General features: G+C 45.0%; 1 protein-coding gene across 1 annotated transcript in view; it reads right to left on the bottom strand.

Annotated features, from left to right (window-relative positions):
• The window catches only part of Gch1 (GTP cyclohydrolase 1), a 37915-nt gene extending 31911 nt beyond the window's left edge, over positions 1-6004 (bottom strand). Inside the window, exon 1 of the mRNA XM_052191695.1 lies at positions 5527-6004. Coding sequence (XP_052047655.1) covers positions 5527-5842 — 316 coding nt within the window. The 5' untranslated portion in view covers positions 5843-6004. The remainder of the gene's footprint in view (positions 1-5526) is intronic.
• Between the last annotated feature and the right edge of the window lie 13750 nt (positions 6005-19754).

Below are 19754 nucleotides of genomic sequence, written 5' to 3'. Positions count from 1 at the left end.
ACAAAATGAGCAGAAATTATTAGTGAGTCAAGATTTAAATGAGCTACATGGTCATGTTTATTCCTTGACATTTCAGCCCTTAAGATGAACTGGTGTGTATGTCTGTGTGTGCCTGTGTATGTGTGTCTGTGTATGTGTGTCTCTGTGTGTCTGTATGTGTATGTGCCTGCATCTGTGTATCTGTGTATATGTATCTGTGTATGTATCTGTGTGTCTGTGTGTGTGTGTGTCTGTGTATGTTTGTATGCATGTGTGTGTATGTATGTCTGTGTATGTGTGTGTCTGTGTATGTTTGTATGCATGTGTATCTGTGTATGTTTGAATGCATGTGTGTGTGTGTGTGTGTGTGTGTGTGATGTCACTTCTTTCAGTTTCTCATCTCTTAAGACCGTCTCTCCACTATGAACCTGGAGCCTGCCAATTTGGCTAGACTCAGTAGCCAGCAAGCTCCAGGGATCCTGCCTCTACCTCTTCAGTACTAAGATAAGCACAAGCATGCCACCTTGCCTTGCTTTCTTATATGGGTGCTAGGAATCAAACTTGAGTCTTAATGTTTATTCAGTAAGCACATTATCAACTGAACCATCTCCACAGGTCCTATAATATATATTTTTAAAACAAGGGCATGAAATTACCTTTCATCCATGATATTGGAGCATGTACTATCTTCTAGAGGACCCAAGTTCAGACTCTAGCACTCACAACTGCCTATGACTAGAGCCTCCAGGAATGAGGTGCCCTCTTGCGGCCTGTGCACATGCGCTCCCCTCCCTTCCTCCTCCCCCTCTTGCTTACATATAATTAAAAAGTAAAATAAGTCAAGAATTTTATTTCTTATCTACATTGACACTTTAGCTGTCAGTTTGCAATTCATCAATTGTCTTAGGGTTGTATTGTTGTGAGAAGACACCATGACCACAGCAACTCCTACTTGTAAAGAAAAACATTTCACCGGGGCTGGATTACAGTTTTAGAGATTTAATCCATTATTGTCATTGCAAGAAGCATGGCAGTATGCAGGAAGACATACTGTTGGAAGAGCCAAGAGTTCTACATCTTGATCTGCAGGCAGGAGACTGTACCACACTGGGCATAGCTTGAGCATAGGAGACCACAATGCCTTCCCTATAATAACACACTTCCTCCAACAAGGTCATGACTCTTAACAGGGCCATTTCCTATGGGCCAAGCATTCAAACACAAGTCTATGCAGACTACACCTATTCTAACCACATTTCACTCCCTGGCCCCTACAGACTTGTAACCATAACATAATGAAATATGTATTTAGTCCAACTTTGAAAGCCCTCATAGTCTCAGGTTTAATAGTATTTAAAAGTCAGAAGTTCAAAGTCTCTTCTGAGATTCATGAAATCTTGTAACTGTAAACCCCTTTAAAATCAAAATAAAAAGCAGATCACAGACTTCCAAGAAGTGTGCTGCAGTCAACAAAGCTAGAAAGAACTGAAGATCTGGAAAGTGTTGACATGGAGATGTGGTTTTGGTCTCACTCTGGTCCAGCGCCTCCACACTGTACTCCTTTCTATAGTTTTGGAATGGTAACTATATCCTGTGTCACTCTATGTTGAAATATGTTGGGAAGATCCCACTTCCACCTTGTGGAAATGAATTTAAGAACACCTTAGGTCAAGGCATGGGAGTACACATCTTGAATCCAGAGGCACATAGATCTTTGAGTTCAAAGTCAGCCTGGTGTACAGAACAGGTTCCAGGACAGGCAAACTATTGGAGGAAACCATTGAATATAGAAAGTTGTTTAGATGCTATTAAGAGAGTGGGCCGTGTTCCAGTCCCAGACCGCAGCAGACCTTGGCAGTTTCAGTCGTGTGGTTCTGGCTTTAGAGTCAATGAAAGAGGGGCTATGGAATTGCCCTCCACAACTAAGGAAAGCCACTGAGGCCAGGTGTGTGGCAGGGATGTCCCTGCAAGGAGGTTAAGAAAGGCCTCTGTGTGAAGCTGTGAAGGTGAGGCCTCCTTACCTTGGAGACCGCATGAGGTTAGAGATGCCAGGAGTCCTAGGATACATGCTAAGGAAAGAAAGCTGCCAGCCCGCAAGCTACAGCAGTGACAACCAGAGGGAGACTTGGTATGCAGGCAGCCCTGTCACAGGTGACCACAGTCACTCCCAAGGAAAGGCAGACACTGGAAGGAAGAGAAAGGTGTAACAGGGAAGACGGTGGAAAAATGACAAACTCCCCCGGGGCAAGAAATGAACAGAAAAGCCAGAAGAGAAAGGAAAACATGCAGAGTATTAATCAAATAATTTCTGCCCTAAGTCAAAGAGGAATTAATAAACAAAGCACCAGGCATACAAACAATATAAATCCCTTTGCTTGTGCACAAGCTTTAAAAGGAACATCAGGTTCTCGAGGGCAGGCTCAGCTCTTACATATGGGATCTGGTTGAGTGGCAGCACCCACATGTTGGTTCATATGTCTGCAACTCCAGTCCCAAGAGATCTGATACCTTCCTCCAGCCTCCGAGGGTCCCTGTACGCATGTGGTGTGCATACACACAGGAAGGCAAAACACTCATACATGTAAAATAAAAAATAATTTTTTTGGAAATTATTAGGAAATTGGTTTGTTTGGGGGGGGATTAGGTTTTGTTATTAGTCAACAATCCAGCCATGTATGGGAGAGACTCAAAGCCCCACTCAGAAGGGTCTATCTCAGTCCAGGACTTCTGGGGGAGGTAGAGTCAGTTCTTTTAAGGGTGTGACTCCCAGCAGATCAAACACAGTCCAAGGGATGGCCACATAACCATGAGTATATGGACGCCATAGATTTTATAAATTTAAATTAATAAACATGAATTTATTAAAAATAAATACAAAAATTTTAAGGCAGAAAGTTGGGAAGAGGAGGGCAGGAAGGGAGGGGGCAGGCAGAAGGATAAAGGAGTAATTAGGAGAGGTGAGGGGTGAATCTGATCGGAATACATCGTATACACGAATGGAATTCTTTGTTTCGAGACAGGGTTTCTGTGTAGCCCTGGCTGTCCTTGGAACTCACTCCTAGACCAGGCTGCCTCGAACTCAGCTCTACAAGCCTGTGATGGCATTAAAGGTGTGTGCTGCTGCTATCACCACTCCGGTATGAATGGAATTCTTAAACTAATAAAAATACTGTATTTAAAACTAAACATTTGAGGCTGGAGAGAAGCACTGGGTGCTCTTCCAGAGGACCTGGGTTCAATTCCCAGCACCCATGTGGCAGCTCACAACTCCAATTCCAAGAGTTGCCATCCCTCATACAGACATACATGTAGGCAAAATATCAATGCATAAAATAAAAATAAATACAAGTTATATAAAAATTTTATCTTTACTATAATTTATTACATGTGACAAGTTGATCTCACCCAGTCCACACCTCTCTCTGTCCACATGCTTGGTAGAAAAGTGCACTGATTCATCTTGCTATATTGCAACATAAGGAAGTATCTACCAACAGCGGCTGGACTACCTAGTTCCCACCATATACAAATGCCCAATCAGCTTCCTCATTGTAAGGATAAAGTGATGCTTAAAGCCAAAGGTCAGGGTTTCCCAAGGCCATTCAATTGAAGCAGCTCACACCTTTAATCCCTGCCTTCCAGAGGCTGAGGCAGGCAGATCTCCTAGTTCTAGACTAGTCTAGTCTACCTACATGTCTGGCTCCATGCCAGCCAATGCTATATTAAAAAAAAAAAAAAAACAAACAAACAAAAAAAAACAACCTCAATTGATATCAATCAAACATGTTCAATTAATCAATGATTTTTATTGTGGTAACATATCTATAAAAGTCTTCATTTTAACCACTTGTAAAGTATACGGTCCAGCAGTGGTCACGATGCTGTGTAACTATCACCTCTGTCTAGTTCCTGAACATTTCTATCACTGGAAAAGAAAGCTCCACACCTATTAAGCTGTCACTCACCGGCCCTGCCTTCTCTGCAGACAGACAGATCTTCAGTCTCTAGGTCAATGGCTGTTTCGTGAATAAGTGGGAATAAATGGGAGAGACTTTGGAGCCCTTGGGCTTCTTTAGCTGAATCTCAGCTCCGAAGCAAGCCTATGACAATCAGTTCTCAGATGGCAGGCTAGAAGCTCCTCTCCCTCGGAATGAGGAGATCCGCAGGACTCAGGGCCTCATTAGTGAGGGACTCTGCTGAGAGCCGCCAACAAGGACCAGCTTTCTGTCTACAGAATGAGCAAGGCTATCGAGATGCTCCTCCTGGTTACATTCTAGACAATCGGATACACCAACTCTCCCAGACAGTGAACTCTCAGGAAAATCTCAGTGATTGTTCTCTGCCTTTGCATTTTCAAACTCTGCTTTTGAGATCCAAACTTTCACCATCAAATGTAAAACCGTGAAACCCAGACTCGGAACTAGATCTGAGTCCACTTCCTCGAATTATTAGGAAGTAGTTTCGCTTCCTTTGGGGCCCCGCCCTTCTCAAGCTCTGACCTCCCACCCTTCCTTGAGGTGGGGGAAGGTCTGGCAGAAATAATTGTTCTTTCTAGGACCGGTTCTCAGTCTCTCAACGCCTTCAGGAAGATGACAGGAGCAGGATTACTACCTTTCAAAGCAGCACCGATTTTATTTTCCATGAGAAATGGTGGAGGCAAAGAAACATGTCACAGAGATGCCCAGATGTAAACTGGAAAAAATGCCATTGAACTCAGCCAAAGGAAGCAGAAGCTTCTCTTTTTAAAATAAAGGCCAACGCTGCCTACCAAATAGGTAGCAGGCCCTGGTCATTTTCCACTTCCTCCTCACCCTGACTTCACCACAGCACTGCCTCCTCATCACTGGCTGGGAAAGACTTGCTGCCAGCAGGCTCAAACTGCCGATGGGGGGGGGGGGGGGTGGTCACGGAATCTCGGGTACAGTGAACCTCACCCCACAGAGTGGAAACAGGAGTTTCCTTTTATTTCTTTTGAGCGAGCAAGCATTAAAGGCTTTCAGCAATAATACTAGCTCAAAAAAGTCCACACCTCAAACTGAGTAGGAATACGAATCCAGAATTGTGCCAAAATTTGGTAAAGTCCTAAGCCGGAGTAGTCGGATGCGAATTCCAACTTTCTGAAATCCCCCCACCCCATTACAAGTACCTAACTTTACTAGGCTCACTGTGTGTAACGGAAACCTGGCTTCACCCAAAAGCGCTGGATCACAGACTGACGCAAGAGTCCCTTCAACAAGTGTCCACGGGATCCTTAAGTGGGGAAGGTGGGTGCTACACGTGCCTTATCGCGCTCCGGGCGCTCCGGTGAGAGTGTTAGTGGCTTTGCGCTCGCGAGGCCCCCTCCCCAGAGCCCTGAGTGCCAGTGACACGACCCAGGAAGGACCCTCGCCTCGGCCAGGTGGAGGCTCCGGGGCCACAGCTGGGGCTGGGACGCGAAAGACTGGCTCCCTGCTCCAAAAGTGAAGCAACTCGGGGAAGTTCCCGGAGCTGCCCCCACTTCCCGAAGCTGCTTCCCCGCTCCTCGCACACCCCGGCGCACGCACGGACCTGAGATGGTCTCCTGGTATCCCTTGGTGAAGAACTGCATGGCAGTGGCCGCCCTCCAGGGCGTCTTGAGCAGCCCCTGCCGCTGGGGGTCCTCGCCCAGCGAGCGCAGGATGGACGAGTAAGCGGCCGCCAGGTTGGGGAGGTTCAGCTCGTTTTCCTCCTCGCTGCGGGGCCGCCCTGCCTTCCAGGCGTCCGCCGGCTGTGCGCCCTTAGCCTCGGGCGGCCGGGACTTCTCGGCAGGCCGGCTGGCCCCGGGCCGCGGCAGCTCCCGCTCCGGGAACCCATTGGTGCACCTGACTCCCGGCGGCTTCTCCATGGACCCGGCGCGACTGCTCCCGAGACACCCTAGGGTGCTAACAAGCGCAGCGGCTCAGCGTAGCCGGCAACCGTGACCTGTGGCCGTCACCCGGACAGGGGATCTGCAGGGAGAGATACTCGCGGAGTCTAGGGCAGCTGCCAGCTGGGGAGCCCCGCCGCGCCTCTCTTTTTATGGCGGGGCGACTCTGCCGGCACCGCGAGATGTTCTCATTGGTCGGATCCTCTTGCGTCACGGCGTTCGCCCCACCCCTCCGCCCCGCCCTCCTGGATGGCCCCTAAACCCCCGCAATTGCACAAGACATAAACCGAGGGGGTCCAAAGGGAAAAACTGAGTCTGCAAAGAGACAAGAATCCGGGGAGCTAGAACCTCCAAGATGGAGATACCCGGTCCCCCTCACTTTCCACAGGGAAAGGAGGCGTGTTTGCAAAAATGCTGTGGTCTAGTTGCCCTGAGAAAGATGTGCTAACTAACAGGTGACCTTGCTGTGGCAGGCCAGGCAGGGTGGAGCAAACAAGATAGTGATAAGTAACCTTGTGCTCTTTTTTAAATATTTTTTCTTTTAGGTTTTTTTTTTCCCCGAAATTACAATTAACTTTATTTCTGCTTTCCCTTTCCTCCCTCCAAGACTTCCCACATACCTCCCCCACCACACACATACACACACACACATACACACACACACACACACACCTTGCTCTCTTTTAAATTCACAGTCTTTTTCTTTAATAGTTGTTACGTGTGTGTGTTTCTAAATATATAAATACGACCTGTCAGTCAAGTTAATGTCATATGTGTGTATACGTTTTCAGGGCTAACCTGGTATTGGTGTTCTCTTTCCTGGGGAAGACTACCCCAGTCTAAGCATTCCTTGGTCTTTGTCTAGGGTTGAGACCTCATGAGTCATTGTTCCACTCATCCCCTCATTCTTCTGTTTTGCTTTGTTTTACTTTTTGAAACAGAGTCTCATGGTACAGCTCTGTCTGGCCTGAAATTCACTATGTCTACCACCAGGAAGGCCTTTAATTCAAGTGATCTGCCTGCCTTGTACTTCCAAACGATGGGATTAAAAGCATGAGCACTGCCTCTCTCCTGCTTTTAAGGCTAGAGAAGTTGTGACTTGAAATTTGCTCAATTGTTTAAAATGTATACAACACACACACCTGCCACTCTAGGGAACCCTCTGGCTTCTATCAAGGCCTGAGTTACAGTAAATGGCACTCAGAGGAGTCCCCTATGCCTAGGAAGATAATAATATTTGTGAGCTGCCAGATCTGTCTGCTGTTTTAACCTGCCCTGACCTTATCTTTCACAATGACTAGGGAAGCTTGTTTTCTTTCATTACCCTGAATTTGGTGATCAGCAAGAAGGCTAGGGCAGTTAGCTACACCCTGTAGCTGGACAGGGTGTACTCGGCCAAGAACTGGTCCCTGGCAAACTAACCACTGACAAGAAGGGAGCTAGCAGTTAAGCAGTTAGCTCAGTAGTTAAGAGCACTTGCATAATCTGCCCCCCAACTCAGCGTTCCTAAGTACATTTATTCTATTCTTCTCTTCTTCTTCCTGGTGGTGGTGGTGGTGGTGGTGGTGGTAGCAGTGGTAGGTGTGTGTGTGTGTGTGTGTGTGTGTGTGTGTGTGTGTGTTGAGACAGGGTTTCTCTGTGTAGCCCTGACATGCACTCTATAATATCTGGCAGGCCTGGAACTCAGGAACCTGCCTGCCTCTGCCTCCCAACTGCTGGGGTTAAGGGGTGCGCTGCCACCACCCAGCCTAAGACTGTTTCTTTAGGTGGGAGAATCCCTTCTTGCCGTCAGCTAGTCTATCTCGGAGAGTTTACCACTGCGTGGCTAGCTTTTCTTACTGATTAGCTTCCTACCTGCAGTAAGCCTCCTGCTGGCTAACATTTATGGTAGCCAGAACTTTGACCCTGGGAAAATTGATTAGCAAGCAGGGAGGGGAGGTGTTTTCATTTAAAATCTATTTGTATTTTGTGGGAAAATAGTAGGTTGATCCAACTTTAAGTACAAAGATTCACTCTCCAGAAGTTGGTATAAACTGAAATAAATGTTATTGATCAACTGGGCTTTTTTTCCCCCTTCTACTTCCCAAGTGCTGGGACTTAAGGGCTTGGTGACTCAACGGGCTCTTAAGCAGTAACACGTGCTTTGATTTGATTATTTACTTTGAGATTGGGGGAGGGGGACCTGTTTCTCATGGAGGGGAGGAATTATGTCATAATTCCAAAGGTGGATTTTATCAAGCAATCAATTAGTGTCTTCTTTGTTTCAGAGAATATTTTATGCTGATTCTGTTACCTATAAATAGGTGTAACGAAGCTTGAGATCAGATCAAGCAGAAGATAAGCCCTGGGGTTGTCTTGTACTGATAAAGTCTATTACTATAAATTGTAATTGATATTTATTGGACATCTATCTGTTCCAAATAAACATTCAGGAAAAAAACATGAACATTGCTTAATCTCAGAGTCATCTTTGGTCTGAAATAGGAGGAATGGGGCTGAGTCGTACCTCTGTTGGTAGAGTGCCTTCCTAGCACACGAAAAGCCTAGGGTTCTGTGCTCAGAACTGTGTAAATCAGATATGTTGGCCTACGCCAGTCATCCAGGCACTGGGGAAGGGAAAGCAGTAGGTCAGGAGTTCAAGGTCATCTCCAGCTATCTAGAGACTTAAGAGTCTAGCCTTGGCTAAAAGAGACCCTGACTAAATAAACAAACAAAACAAAAAATGTAAAGCACTTGCGTAGCATGCTTGAGCCACATGCTCCATCTTGAACACTGCCAAAATGTGTATACATGTCTGTAAGTATAAGAGATATGCATGGGGGCCTGGAGAGATGGCTCAGTGGTTAAGAGCACTGACTGCTCTTCCAGAGGTCCCGAGTTCAATTCCCAGCAATTGAGCCACAACACTGTGGCTCACAACCTTCTGTAAAGGGATCTGGTGCCCTCTTCTGTTGTGTCTGAAGACAGCAACAGTGTACTCATATACATAAAATAAATCTTAGGAAAAAAATGGGTAAATCAGTTGCTACTATAACAGAAAGGTACCAAGAAAAAAGAAAAATATACATGTCAGTGAGCTTTTTTTAAAGCTAATAATTGAATTCCTGAATATATCCAATAGCAAATTACATAAATCAAAAAATGACCATCAAAATTGTGTGTGCATGTATGTAAATAAAGTATAAGAAACATGCATGTCAGCCGGGCGGTGGTGGTGCACGCCTTTAATCCCAGCACTTGGGAGGCAGAGGCCGGTAGATTTATGAGTTTGAGGCCAGCCTGGTCTACAAAAGTGAGTTCCAGGACAGCCAAGGCTATGCAGAGAAACCCTGTCTCAAAAAAAAAAAAGAAAGAAAGAAAAGAAATATGCTTGTCAGTGGGGTTTTTTAAGCTAATTATTGAATTTCTCTATATATCAGATAGCAAATTACATAAATCTCGAAATGACCATTACACGGTTACAAACATAACTAGAAGCAACTCTCAAAGGATAGATCACATGTTTAACAAGTAAAAACAAGGGCTAGAGAGATGGTTCAGGGGTTAAGAGCACTGACTGGTCTTCCACAGGTCCTGAGTTCAAATCCCAGTAACCACATGGTGGCTCACAACCATCTGTAATGAGATCTGATGCCCTCCTCTGGAGTGTCTGAGGACAACTACAGTGTACTTACATATAATAAATAAATAAATCTTTTTAAAAAACAAGTAAAGATGAAGATACCAAGGGAGGTGTGTGTGTCTGTGTGTGTGTGTTTGGGTGTGTGCACGCACGAACATGGCTTCTATTGCTGAGCCACGTGCATGCATGCAGGAAGGACAGAGATCAACACCGGACAGCTGCTTCTGTCTTTCTCCTTCCTGTTCTTTAGAAACTGAGTCTCTCACTGAACCTAGAACTCACCAGTTTGACTAATCTGGCTGACCAGTGCTTTCTGACAATCCTCCTGTCTCCACTCCCTGGATTCTGGAATTACAGGTTTGTACTCCCACACTTGGTTTTGTATGTGGGTACTGGGGATCGGAATTCAGGTCCTCGAAGCTGCACTGCAAACACTTCACCAAACACCAAGACTTCAGCTCAGCCCTGGGAGACACTGTGAAAGGTATAAATAAAGATGCTTGCAATTAAACACACACACACACACACACTAACAGCTTATTCCTCAAACTTCCTAATGAAATTTCTGTTTTGATGCCACTGATGTCAATTCTCAGCACAGAGTCTCGGGGTTTGTGCTATATAATGTCAAATAAAGGCAATGAAGCCCTGGGGTGGGGTGGGAGTGGGAGAACCCCCAAGTAAACCTGTGGTTTCTCTTGCTTTCAAAGGCCAGGAGCACTACAGGGCCACTAGCCTTTCTAAGGAGAGTGCCTGGGCCCCACTGGTCACATGCTGAATGTTCAGTCCCCAGGTGGTGGCACTGTATTGAGGGGAAGCAGGTCACTGGGGTTGTCTTTTATCCCGCAATATCTTGTCCCAGGAGCTCCTACGTCTCTCTCTCTCTCTTCCTCTGCTTCCTGACAGCCATGAGGTGAAGAGTACCACATGCCATACACTCTCAGGTGCTTGGAGAGACTTGCCCACCACAGAAAATGGCTCTTGCCTCCAAGGAACAAGTGATAATTTATTCTAGAGCCAAACATGAGTGACTACGGCCTGGAAACACCGATTTAGGTAGTTCCCAAATACCATGATTTAATGAAGTAGCAATCTCATGAAGTTTTTTAAAGAATTATTTATTTTATGTATATATAACTATAACTGTCTTCAGATACAACAGAAGAAGGCATCAGATCCCATTATTACAGATGGCTGTGAGCCACCATGTGGTTGCTGGGAATTGAACTCAGGACCTCTGGAAGAAGCCATCTCTCCAGGCCCCTCATGAAATTTTAATAGAAACTGAAGGTCATAAGTCAACCCATTTTTAAAACACTTTGATGCATGCACTGAATAGGCAGGTTTTTGGTAAGTTGGGGGAGATTGCCCATCCCCCACACATGCTGTCTGACTGTACTCTTATTTCTTTGGTTGGTAAGGAACTAATGATGCTGTTGAACCCTGTAGAGCACAAACCTAATAGCCACAGAGAAGTCAAGCCACGGACAAAGAAGGGCAATAAATGTTTGCTCAGACGGATAAACAGATGGCACAGGATAAGTTGGCTCTGACTTGAAACAAGTCCTCCGAGTCAGCCTTGGAGAAGGCTCAGTGTAAGGGGCAGTTCTTTCCAGGAACTTTCAGTCACAGACTGAAGTGCACTCCCAAACGCACAAACAACACCAGTCTCTCCCCCTTTCCCTTGTTCCCTCCAGGATTTTTCTCAGATCAGTGCAAAGTCTGGTTTATGAAACGTGTGATGGATAGCTCAAAACAGCCATGGTTAGATTTTTTTAGGAGCTTAGAAGAAGTTCAGGGTGGTTAAAACCACACATATGTCACCTGCTCGTGGCTAGTGGATGGTCTCTTGATGCCAGAGGCCCTAAATGTGTGCCTCCAAGTATGCTGACGCCACTATTTCTGAGCATGAATTCTATGAAGAACTATGCAGTTTTGATTTTGCATGTAGAGCACCAGTCATTTCAGACAAACTAACTTTCTACGGTACCCCACAGCTCAGTCCAGTAGGCACCCCATCCTCAGGGAGGTGGATTCGAGACCTGAGACTCCACCTACTCATATTCCATACCTCCTGTATAAACTCTCCTTTGTAAAATTGGTCATTTCAGTGATTGTTATGCGATTAGATTTCCCAAGCAGCTTAAAGACATGGGAGGCAGAAAGAAACTGGAGATTGATGTCAACAGACTGGACTGTTTGTTTCAAATAGTGAAGGACAGACATTCTCCCACAGGAAAGAGGTGTCTGTGAAAGGGGTGGGGACCCTTGGAGACTTTGTAGGAAGTTTGGAGAATACAACTACTGGGTCCTGCCTGCAATTTCTTCTTCCTTACATTTTCTGATTCATCAAGACAAGCTACCTTGGGAGACAGGCTGACCCGCTGTGTTTGAGCAGGGTCAGCTATACCTTCAAAAGAATTCTGCTTCTACAACCGAGGCATTCTATCACCTACGGTGAGACCCACAAAGCAACGTTTGGTTACAGAAGTGCAGTTCTTCCGGCACCTGAAGGCAATCCAAAGAAGGAAGCTTCGAAATCTCCAATGTTATGTAAACAGTTTAGTAGCAGAAGGTAAACCTTTTGCAGGGTCGGATTTTAAGTAGTGATAAGAGAAATGGGAGGCATAGACCAAACCAGAAAGGCATGTCCTACAGAATGCATTAGCAAAGACAATTCAGTGTCCCCCTGGAAGCTTTTACATATAGGAATTGTAACAACGCCATATTTCTACCCCAATTAGAGAGGCCCAGTAGCAGTACCAAGTCTAGCAATTTCTTTCGTCCAAAAGTCCAAGGACTTTTTTTTTTAATCCTATCATTTCCCATCGTACATTTTCTTGATTAAGGACTAATGTATGAGAGCCCATCTGGGTAGAACTACCCCGGTAAGTGGTCCTGAGTTCTGTAAGAGAACAAGTTGAGCCACTCATGAGGAGTAAACTGATAAGCAGCATCTCTCCACAGTCTCTGCTTCAGTTCCTGCCTCCATATTCCTGCCTTGACTTCCCTCAATGTGGATGATGGGCTACAAACCATGAGGTAAAACGAACCCTTTCCTCCCCCACATTAGTTTTGATCATGGCGTTTCATCACAGCACTAGAAATCCTAAGGCAGCAAGGCGGTGGTGGGGCACACCTTTAATCCCAGCACTTGGGAGGCAGAGGCAGGCAGATATCTGAGTTTGAGGCCAGCCTGGTCTACAGAGTGAGTTCTAGGACAGCCAGGCTTCGTAGAGAAACCCTGTCTTTAAAAAAACAAAAACAAAACAAAACAAAAATCCTTAGTTAAACACAGGAAAGGTGTCCTTATTTCAACCCTGACACCAGAAGCATGACTGTGGAGTCAACAGAATCCTCAAACGCTGCTAATCCGTCAATACAGAAGAATCCAACTGAAGCTGTCTTCTCTTCTGGAAAGGAATGGCGTAACTTTGGGGGAGAGATTGAGAGAAAATGAAAGCGCTAGGTTAATGGAAGGGAGAGTCGTGGGCTCCATACTGATTCCAAAGGCTAAAGGCCAGTCACCAGGGAAAAGGAGACATAATCCAAACCATTGCTCGTTCCAGCAGAAGTACTTTGATGTCTCAGAAGGGTGGACTCCTGTCTGTGGACACCTTCTGGCAGTGAAGCCACACGCATCAATCTGCATACTCCCACTAGCTCCCTCCTGATCTGTCAGTGCGACAGTGGCTGTCTGTGGAGAAGCTCAGGTTTACCCAGAATGGAAGATTTGTTTTCTAGTCAACAAACGCTTTCAAGAGGTAATTTAACTGTCAATGAAAAGAATAAATAAAAAGGCGCTGCAGAATTTTTAGCGATTCTTGGAAGCTCTCTTGCCGTTGAATGAGTCTTCCCCCCAGTTGCCCGGGGAACAGCATTTTAATGTCATGCGTCAAGCAGTTCTTCCCTGAATATAATTGTAGTCTATCTGATGCCCTGTTTAAAGCTGTTCAAATGTTTGACTTCTGCTTACTCTTTTGGCATCACTCATGACAGATGATGGATCTGAAGTGAATTTAATACATTTTTTTTCTAAATCCCACTAACTTGTTGAATCAGCAGAAGAAGAAGCCTATATACATTGAAAATATCTTTATTACCAGAAGAAACACGGAGGATCCATCTAAATCTGTGATGACCCAATAGCTTTTGCAGAAAAGCATCCCAGTGGCCAACTCAGTGGTGTCTCATTAGGGGACGCCGGGCAATGAGACGGAGCTGTGAACCAGTAGGAGCTTTGCTTTGTGGAAGGCACAGCTAGATGTCCAATCAAATATTTTTAAACCTCTGTGTTTGTTCGTTTTTTTAAACTAAAAGATCTCCAATTTTGCTTAAAGAAGTTTTGTTCCTGAATTTGACTGAAAAAACAAACACCACCAACAGTATCAAACCACACACTTTTCACACTCCTGACAGCTACGGTGGCCGTGTGCATGGTTTATGCAACGAGTTATTAGAACATTAGCCTTCCTGTGTTTGGAAGACCATGAGCCCAAACTCGGGACTACTGAGAAGAAAGACAGAGAGATCCCAAGTCCTCAAGGACAATAGCCCTAGACATCGTCCTTCAAGAGTTCCCATTACTTCAGGAACATTAAACAATTACTGAGTCCACGGTGGGCCTACCCTTTTCTTCACTATGCAGGTAGTAAGGACAGCGTGATGACTTTGTTATGAACCAGAAATTTCACCCTGGAATAAATTTTGTGATTGCTATGTCTCTGGAGAAGCAGCCCTTATGAAGCACATGTTCTGTCTGCACATGTGTACCATGTAAGTGTCCAGAATACCAGGAAGTAATAGGATGAATGTAGTAAATGTAATAAAGCCTTTAGACAGTCCAGCTCCCTCAAAAACATGAAAACTCACACCAGAGAAAAACCCTATAAATGGAAGCTGTGGGAAAGCCTCCATCTACCTCTGATGTGAGAGTCATCTACTAATGCACAGTAGAGATAGACCTTCTAGAACCTTTGAAATCATGACATAACTCCCTCTGGAGACAAACGGGTATGAATGTCAGCAGACTAGTAAGAGGTCCATGTATCACCACTGGGCTCAAGCGCATGTAGAGGCTCGCAGTTCCTTTCCCCAATCCTTCCAATTCACAAAGCAACTCACCTTGTAGAAAAACACTCGAAATGAGACACTATGCTAATGTTTGTAAATGTACTGTTTCTATTTAAAATCAAGAAACCATTCATGCTGCAGAGAAGTCTTAGGAGTATAAATATAACACTAAGGTCCCAGCCTGCCTCAGCCCTGAAGACCCTGTAGCTTTTTATCTCAAAATGCTATTTCACTTACCAAAGATGTGTCTCTCATCAAAGAAGAATGCTATGTTAACTCAAATGAGCCTTCTTCTCTGCTATGTTACTTTAAAATTCCAAAGCTTCTTCAACTCTCTCTTGGCTCTCTCTCTGCCCTTCTCATCTGTGGAAAAATTTAACCCATAAAGGAGACTCCTGACTGAGTCCGTATCCATCTAAAGCCCTAACAGTTTCTCTGTGTTCTAACTGCACAGCACATACTGTTTTTCTAAGTCTAAGGAGTATGCTAATTTATGCCAACGTGATATGTGTTTGTTTATAGCCATCTAGTTCCTGGAATGTACAGGACTGCTTGAATACCTAATTCAATTTTTCAAAAGAATCCTTAAAAAGGCCAAGTATTTTCTTTCTGAAATGATAGTCATTTCTGGCTCCCTGCAGGGAATCTTGGGAAAGAGTCTTGAACCTGTGTCTCTCAGCCAGGATCTCAGTGGCTCAGCTTGGGAAGAGGCCTGGCTTGCCGTAGCTATTCCACACAGCAACTGAGAATGGGGGAGGGAGTACTGGCGGACTACAGAGGCTGGGTGTTGCTTCTGTGCATGCATGCATGCCCACACACACACACACACACACACACACACACACACACACATTTCATGAGCACTTACTGTCACTGTTACAAAGCCATCCTAAAAGATAGTGGAAAATAACAGACCTATTTTGAGGAGATGGCGGGGTGGATTGTGCTGCTGGCCCACCAATGCAGTGTCTGTCAGCTGTGTTTGAGTGAAGAGCTGAACTGGTGCCTTGTTGACTTTGCACAGGTATATGCCTGAAGGGCTGGTCATCCTAGGAGTGTCTGCTACCATTGCAGAGATCTCTGGAAGGTGAGCCTCGGGACTGTCAGAACATGTCACAGTTGCTGTTCAGGCAGGGGTCAGAATCACACGCTTGTTTTGTTGTGTGTTCTGAGGTCCAGGAATAGATGTTGTGCGGGACGGTGCACAGCCTTGTACTACCTGCTACTGAGCCCTCGTCCCTTCAGCTTCACTTCCTACAACTCCCACTACACACACACAGACACACCCACACATACTCACACACATATACATACACACACAGACACACCCACACATACTCACACACATATACACATACACATATATACACAAATGCACACACATACACTTACACACACAGATACCCTCACAAACACACACATACTCACTCACACAGAGATACACACACGTACACACTCACACATACTCACCCACACACAGATACATACGTTCACACAGAGATACACACACACAGAGATACATATGTTCACACAGATACACACACACACACACACATACACACTTCCTTTGTAGCCTCTGCACAGAGGCAGCTTTGGCTCCCATATAGAATGAGGTACCCTCTGGCTCCAGCAGGACAGTCAGCTTCTAAATCCACTGAGACATGAGCGAGTTGCCTCGGACCTCTGCTGCCGAAGAGCTGACGCTGTCGGCACGGTGTCTCCCACTCCATGGTGGGCCTTACCCCTGGAACCAGAAACCGGGAGGAAGCCTTCTCCATTGAGGTGCTTGACATGTTTTGTCACAGAGATTAATACCTGGCACACAGGCAATCTCATGTTCTTCCTCGAACCCTCTGACTCTAAGAAGCCCGCTTCCTCTTTCTGCTTGTGGCTTCTTCAACTGCCTGAGGAGTCTGTCTTCTGTTTGCCTTCAGAACAGGTGTAGAACTCTCAGCTCCTCCAGGACCATGTCTGCCTGGATGCTGCTATGTTCCCACCTTTATCATAATGGACTGAACCGCTACCTGTAAGCCAGTTCCAATTAAATGTTGTCCTTATAAGAATTGCTTAGTCATGGTATCTCTTCATAGCAATAACATCCTAACTAAGAGAGAATTTTCTCATATTTTATTTCATTTTAAAATATTTTCTTCTGGGGCCGGAGAGATGGCTCAGCAGCTAAGAGCACTGACTGCTCTTCCAATGGTCCTGAGTTCAGATCTCAGCAACCACATGGTGGCTCACAATCATTCTTAACGAGATCTGATACCCTCCTCGGGACAGTGTACTTACATATAGTAAATAAATAAATTTAATTTTTTTTCTTCTGGCTGAGGATGTAGCTTAGTTTCCTGATGGGGATGAATCACCAGTACTACAATCTCCAGTACTACAAAAAAAAATTGTTTTTTTCTCTGACCACAAAAATATGACCATTTGGTAGGTGGTAAAGAGGCCAGGGCTGAGGAAAAGACTTCAGACTGAAGCCCTGCTGACTGGAATCCCAAGTTGTCTTCTCTCTGTGGCCTTAGAGAAATGTTTCATCTTTCTGTGATGCAATATTCTCACCGGAAGGAAAGAAAAGTTATTTGGAAAAAAGAACAAGTATAAACAAAAAGATGTGACCTGAGCGTAACCGTCAGGATGCCCAGAACAAAGGCAGGCGTCTTGTTCTCTTCCTCTGTCTCCCATCAGCTCTATTACAGGACAGCAGAAAGCCTCTTATCTAAGATTTCTAGAAAACAAAAGACAAACTGCTCTGTGGGTGCTGCACCTGCCCATACACTTACTTAGAGTCCCCACGTCCTGGAAATCAATGCAGCTGTTTGCCTTTGGACATAGTTTCCCAGCAACGCACATCTGAACCGATTTAGGATCCTCCATCAAGTGTCTCTTTGCAAGCTTCCATAAATATTAGTATTATACCTGCTTAAGGGAAATGAGCAAATGTTATGTTTGTACACTGTCTTTCTCCTGGGATTTTATAACGCTGAGCAAAGAGACTTTCCTGAGCTGCCACCAGCCCTTGGAAGCAGGCAAGGCAGTAGTTTGCAGCATGTAAATGGAGCAGATGTTCAGCTGTATTTCCAGGGTCTCCCAGCCTAAGGAAAAGATACAGTTGCTCCATGAACCCTCAAAATCATTTGTTAACAGTCACAGAGGACCCAGGAAATATTCAGACTTCTCTGCACAGGGGTCTACCCTGACATTTTCTCTCTTTCCCCGTCGGGACGAACTGATATGCACCTTTAAGACAAAATAACACTCAGGTTATTGCCAAGACATTTAGCAAACAGTATATAAATTCTCCATGTTTTAAGTGTAAATATTCTTCATTTTTAAATTCCCTTTATCCTTTCCACATCTGATTTAAAAGGAAAACAAGCCAGTACTTCTTGAATCCCTACAGACAGGACATTTACTCTGCTGTTCACTGAGTGGGGGTTTTATTAGTGATTGATAAAGAAGTTTATCATATTTTAATAATGAGGGGGGAGGGGCCGAGCCTATACACGTTGGTTCTGCTGCTACGATGTGGACTCGGGAATCGACTCTGTTCATCCAGTTTGGTGGCAGGTGCCCATACCAGCTGAGCCATCTCTCTGGCCCCTGAGAAGCAGTTGTTATTGGCTGGGCAAAGATGCTGTTGCTTGCCTTCAATCATCCCAGCACCAGGGCAATAGAGACAGGTGGATTTCTGTGAGTTCAAGGCCAGCCTGGTCTGTAAAGTTTGTTCCAGGACAGCTAGGGATATACACAAGAAAACCTGCCTCAAACAAACAAAAACAGAAATAGAAGGAGGAGGAAGAGAAGAGGGAGAGGGGGAGGTTGGTTTTTTGTTTTGTTTTTTGTTTGTTTTTTCAAGACACGGTTTCCCTGTGTAGCCCTGGCTGACCTGGAACTCACTCTGTAGACCAGGCTGGCCTGGAACTCAGAAATCTGCCTGCCTCTGCCTCCCAAGTGCTGGGATTAAAGGCGTGTGCCGCCACTGCCCAGTGAGGAGGAGGTTGTTACTAGAAAATTAACAATTATAAGATTTAAAGCCACATAATTTCACCTTTATAGTCATTTCATTGTACTTCTGATTATTTCCTATTTGTGTTGTCTTTTAAGTTATTTAGTGTGCATTTGTGTGTGACTAGAGGGAGAGAGGCACGTGTGTCACAGTGCATGTGTGAAGGACTAGAACAACCCTGTGGAGTTAGCTCTTTCCTTGCCCCACGTGGGTTCAGGATATTGACCTAGGCCATTGGGCAAGCATTGCCTTTATGTGGGTGACGACTCACTCTGCCAGCCTAGCTTTAGGATGTTTGTTTGTTTTTTGGCTGATTGGTTGGTTCTTTTGCTTGATTTGTATGAGGCTGGATCTTACTGTGTTGCCCAGGCTGGACTTGAACTCACACCACAGTATCACCCCATGAATATTAGGATTTCAGGTGTGAACCACAGTCTACCATGCCTAGCTTACTGTATTTCTTTTTAATGTTTTCCTATATCCAAACCTTTTCTTTTCCTTTACATTATTACCTTCCATTAATAATCTGCATTTTATGTCACCATTATACATTTTTCATACTACAACAAAACTTTCTGTCATGTTTCCATTTTACTTTTATTTTTTGTATTTCATAAGGCAGCCACTTTGCTTTAACATATTGTTGTTGTCATCATCATCATCATCATCATTGTTGTTGTTGTTGGGTTTGTTTTTTTGTTTCGGGGGGGGGGGGGGGGGTTGGTTTTTTTTTCTTTTTTGAGACAGAGTTTCTCTGTGTAGCCCTGTCCTGGAATTTGCTCTGTAGACAAGGCTAGCCTCAAACACAGAGATCCACCTGCCTCTGACTAATGGGATGAAAGGCATGTGTCACCACCACCCAGCTTGCTATTGTTAGATTATTATTATTATTACAGACTGGGTCTCACTCTGTAGTTCTTGCTGTCCTGGAACTCACTATATAAACCAGATGGACCGGGCTGGCCTTAAACTCACAGAGATCCATCCAGATGCCTCTGTGTCTCGAGTGCTGGGATTAAAGATGTACAACATGGGGTTGGAAAGATGGTTCAATGGTTAAAAGCACCGAATGCTCTTCCAGAGGTCCTGAGTTCAAGTCCCAGCAATCACATGGTGGTTCACAGCCATCTGTAATGGGATCTGAGGCCCTCTTCTGGTGTGTCTGTAGACAGCTACAGTGT

Source organism: Apodemus sylvaticus, chromosome 8, assembly GCF_947179515.1.
Source record: "Apodemus sylvaticus chromosome 8, mApoSyl1.1, whole genome shotgun sequence".
NCBI classification, from domain to species: Eukaryota; Metazoa; Chordata; class Mammalia; order Rodentia; family Muridae; genus Apodemus; species Apodemus sylvaticus.
This window is presented reverse-complemented; position numbering and strand designations above follow the sequence as displayed.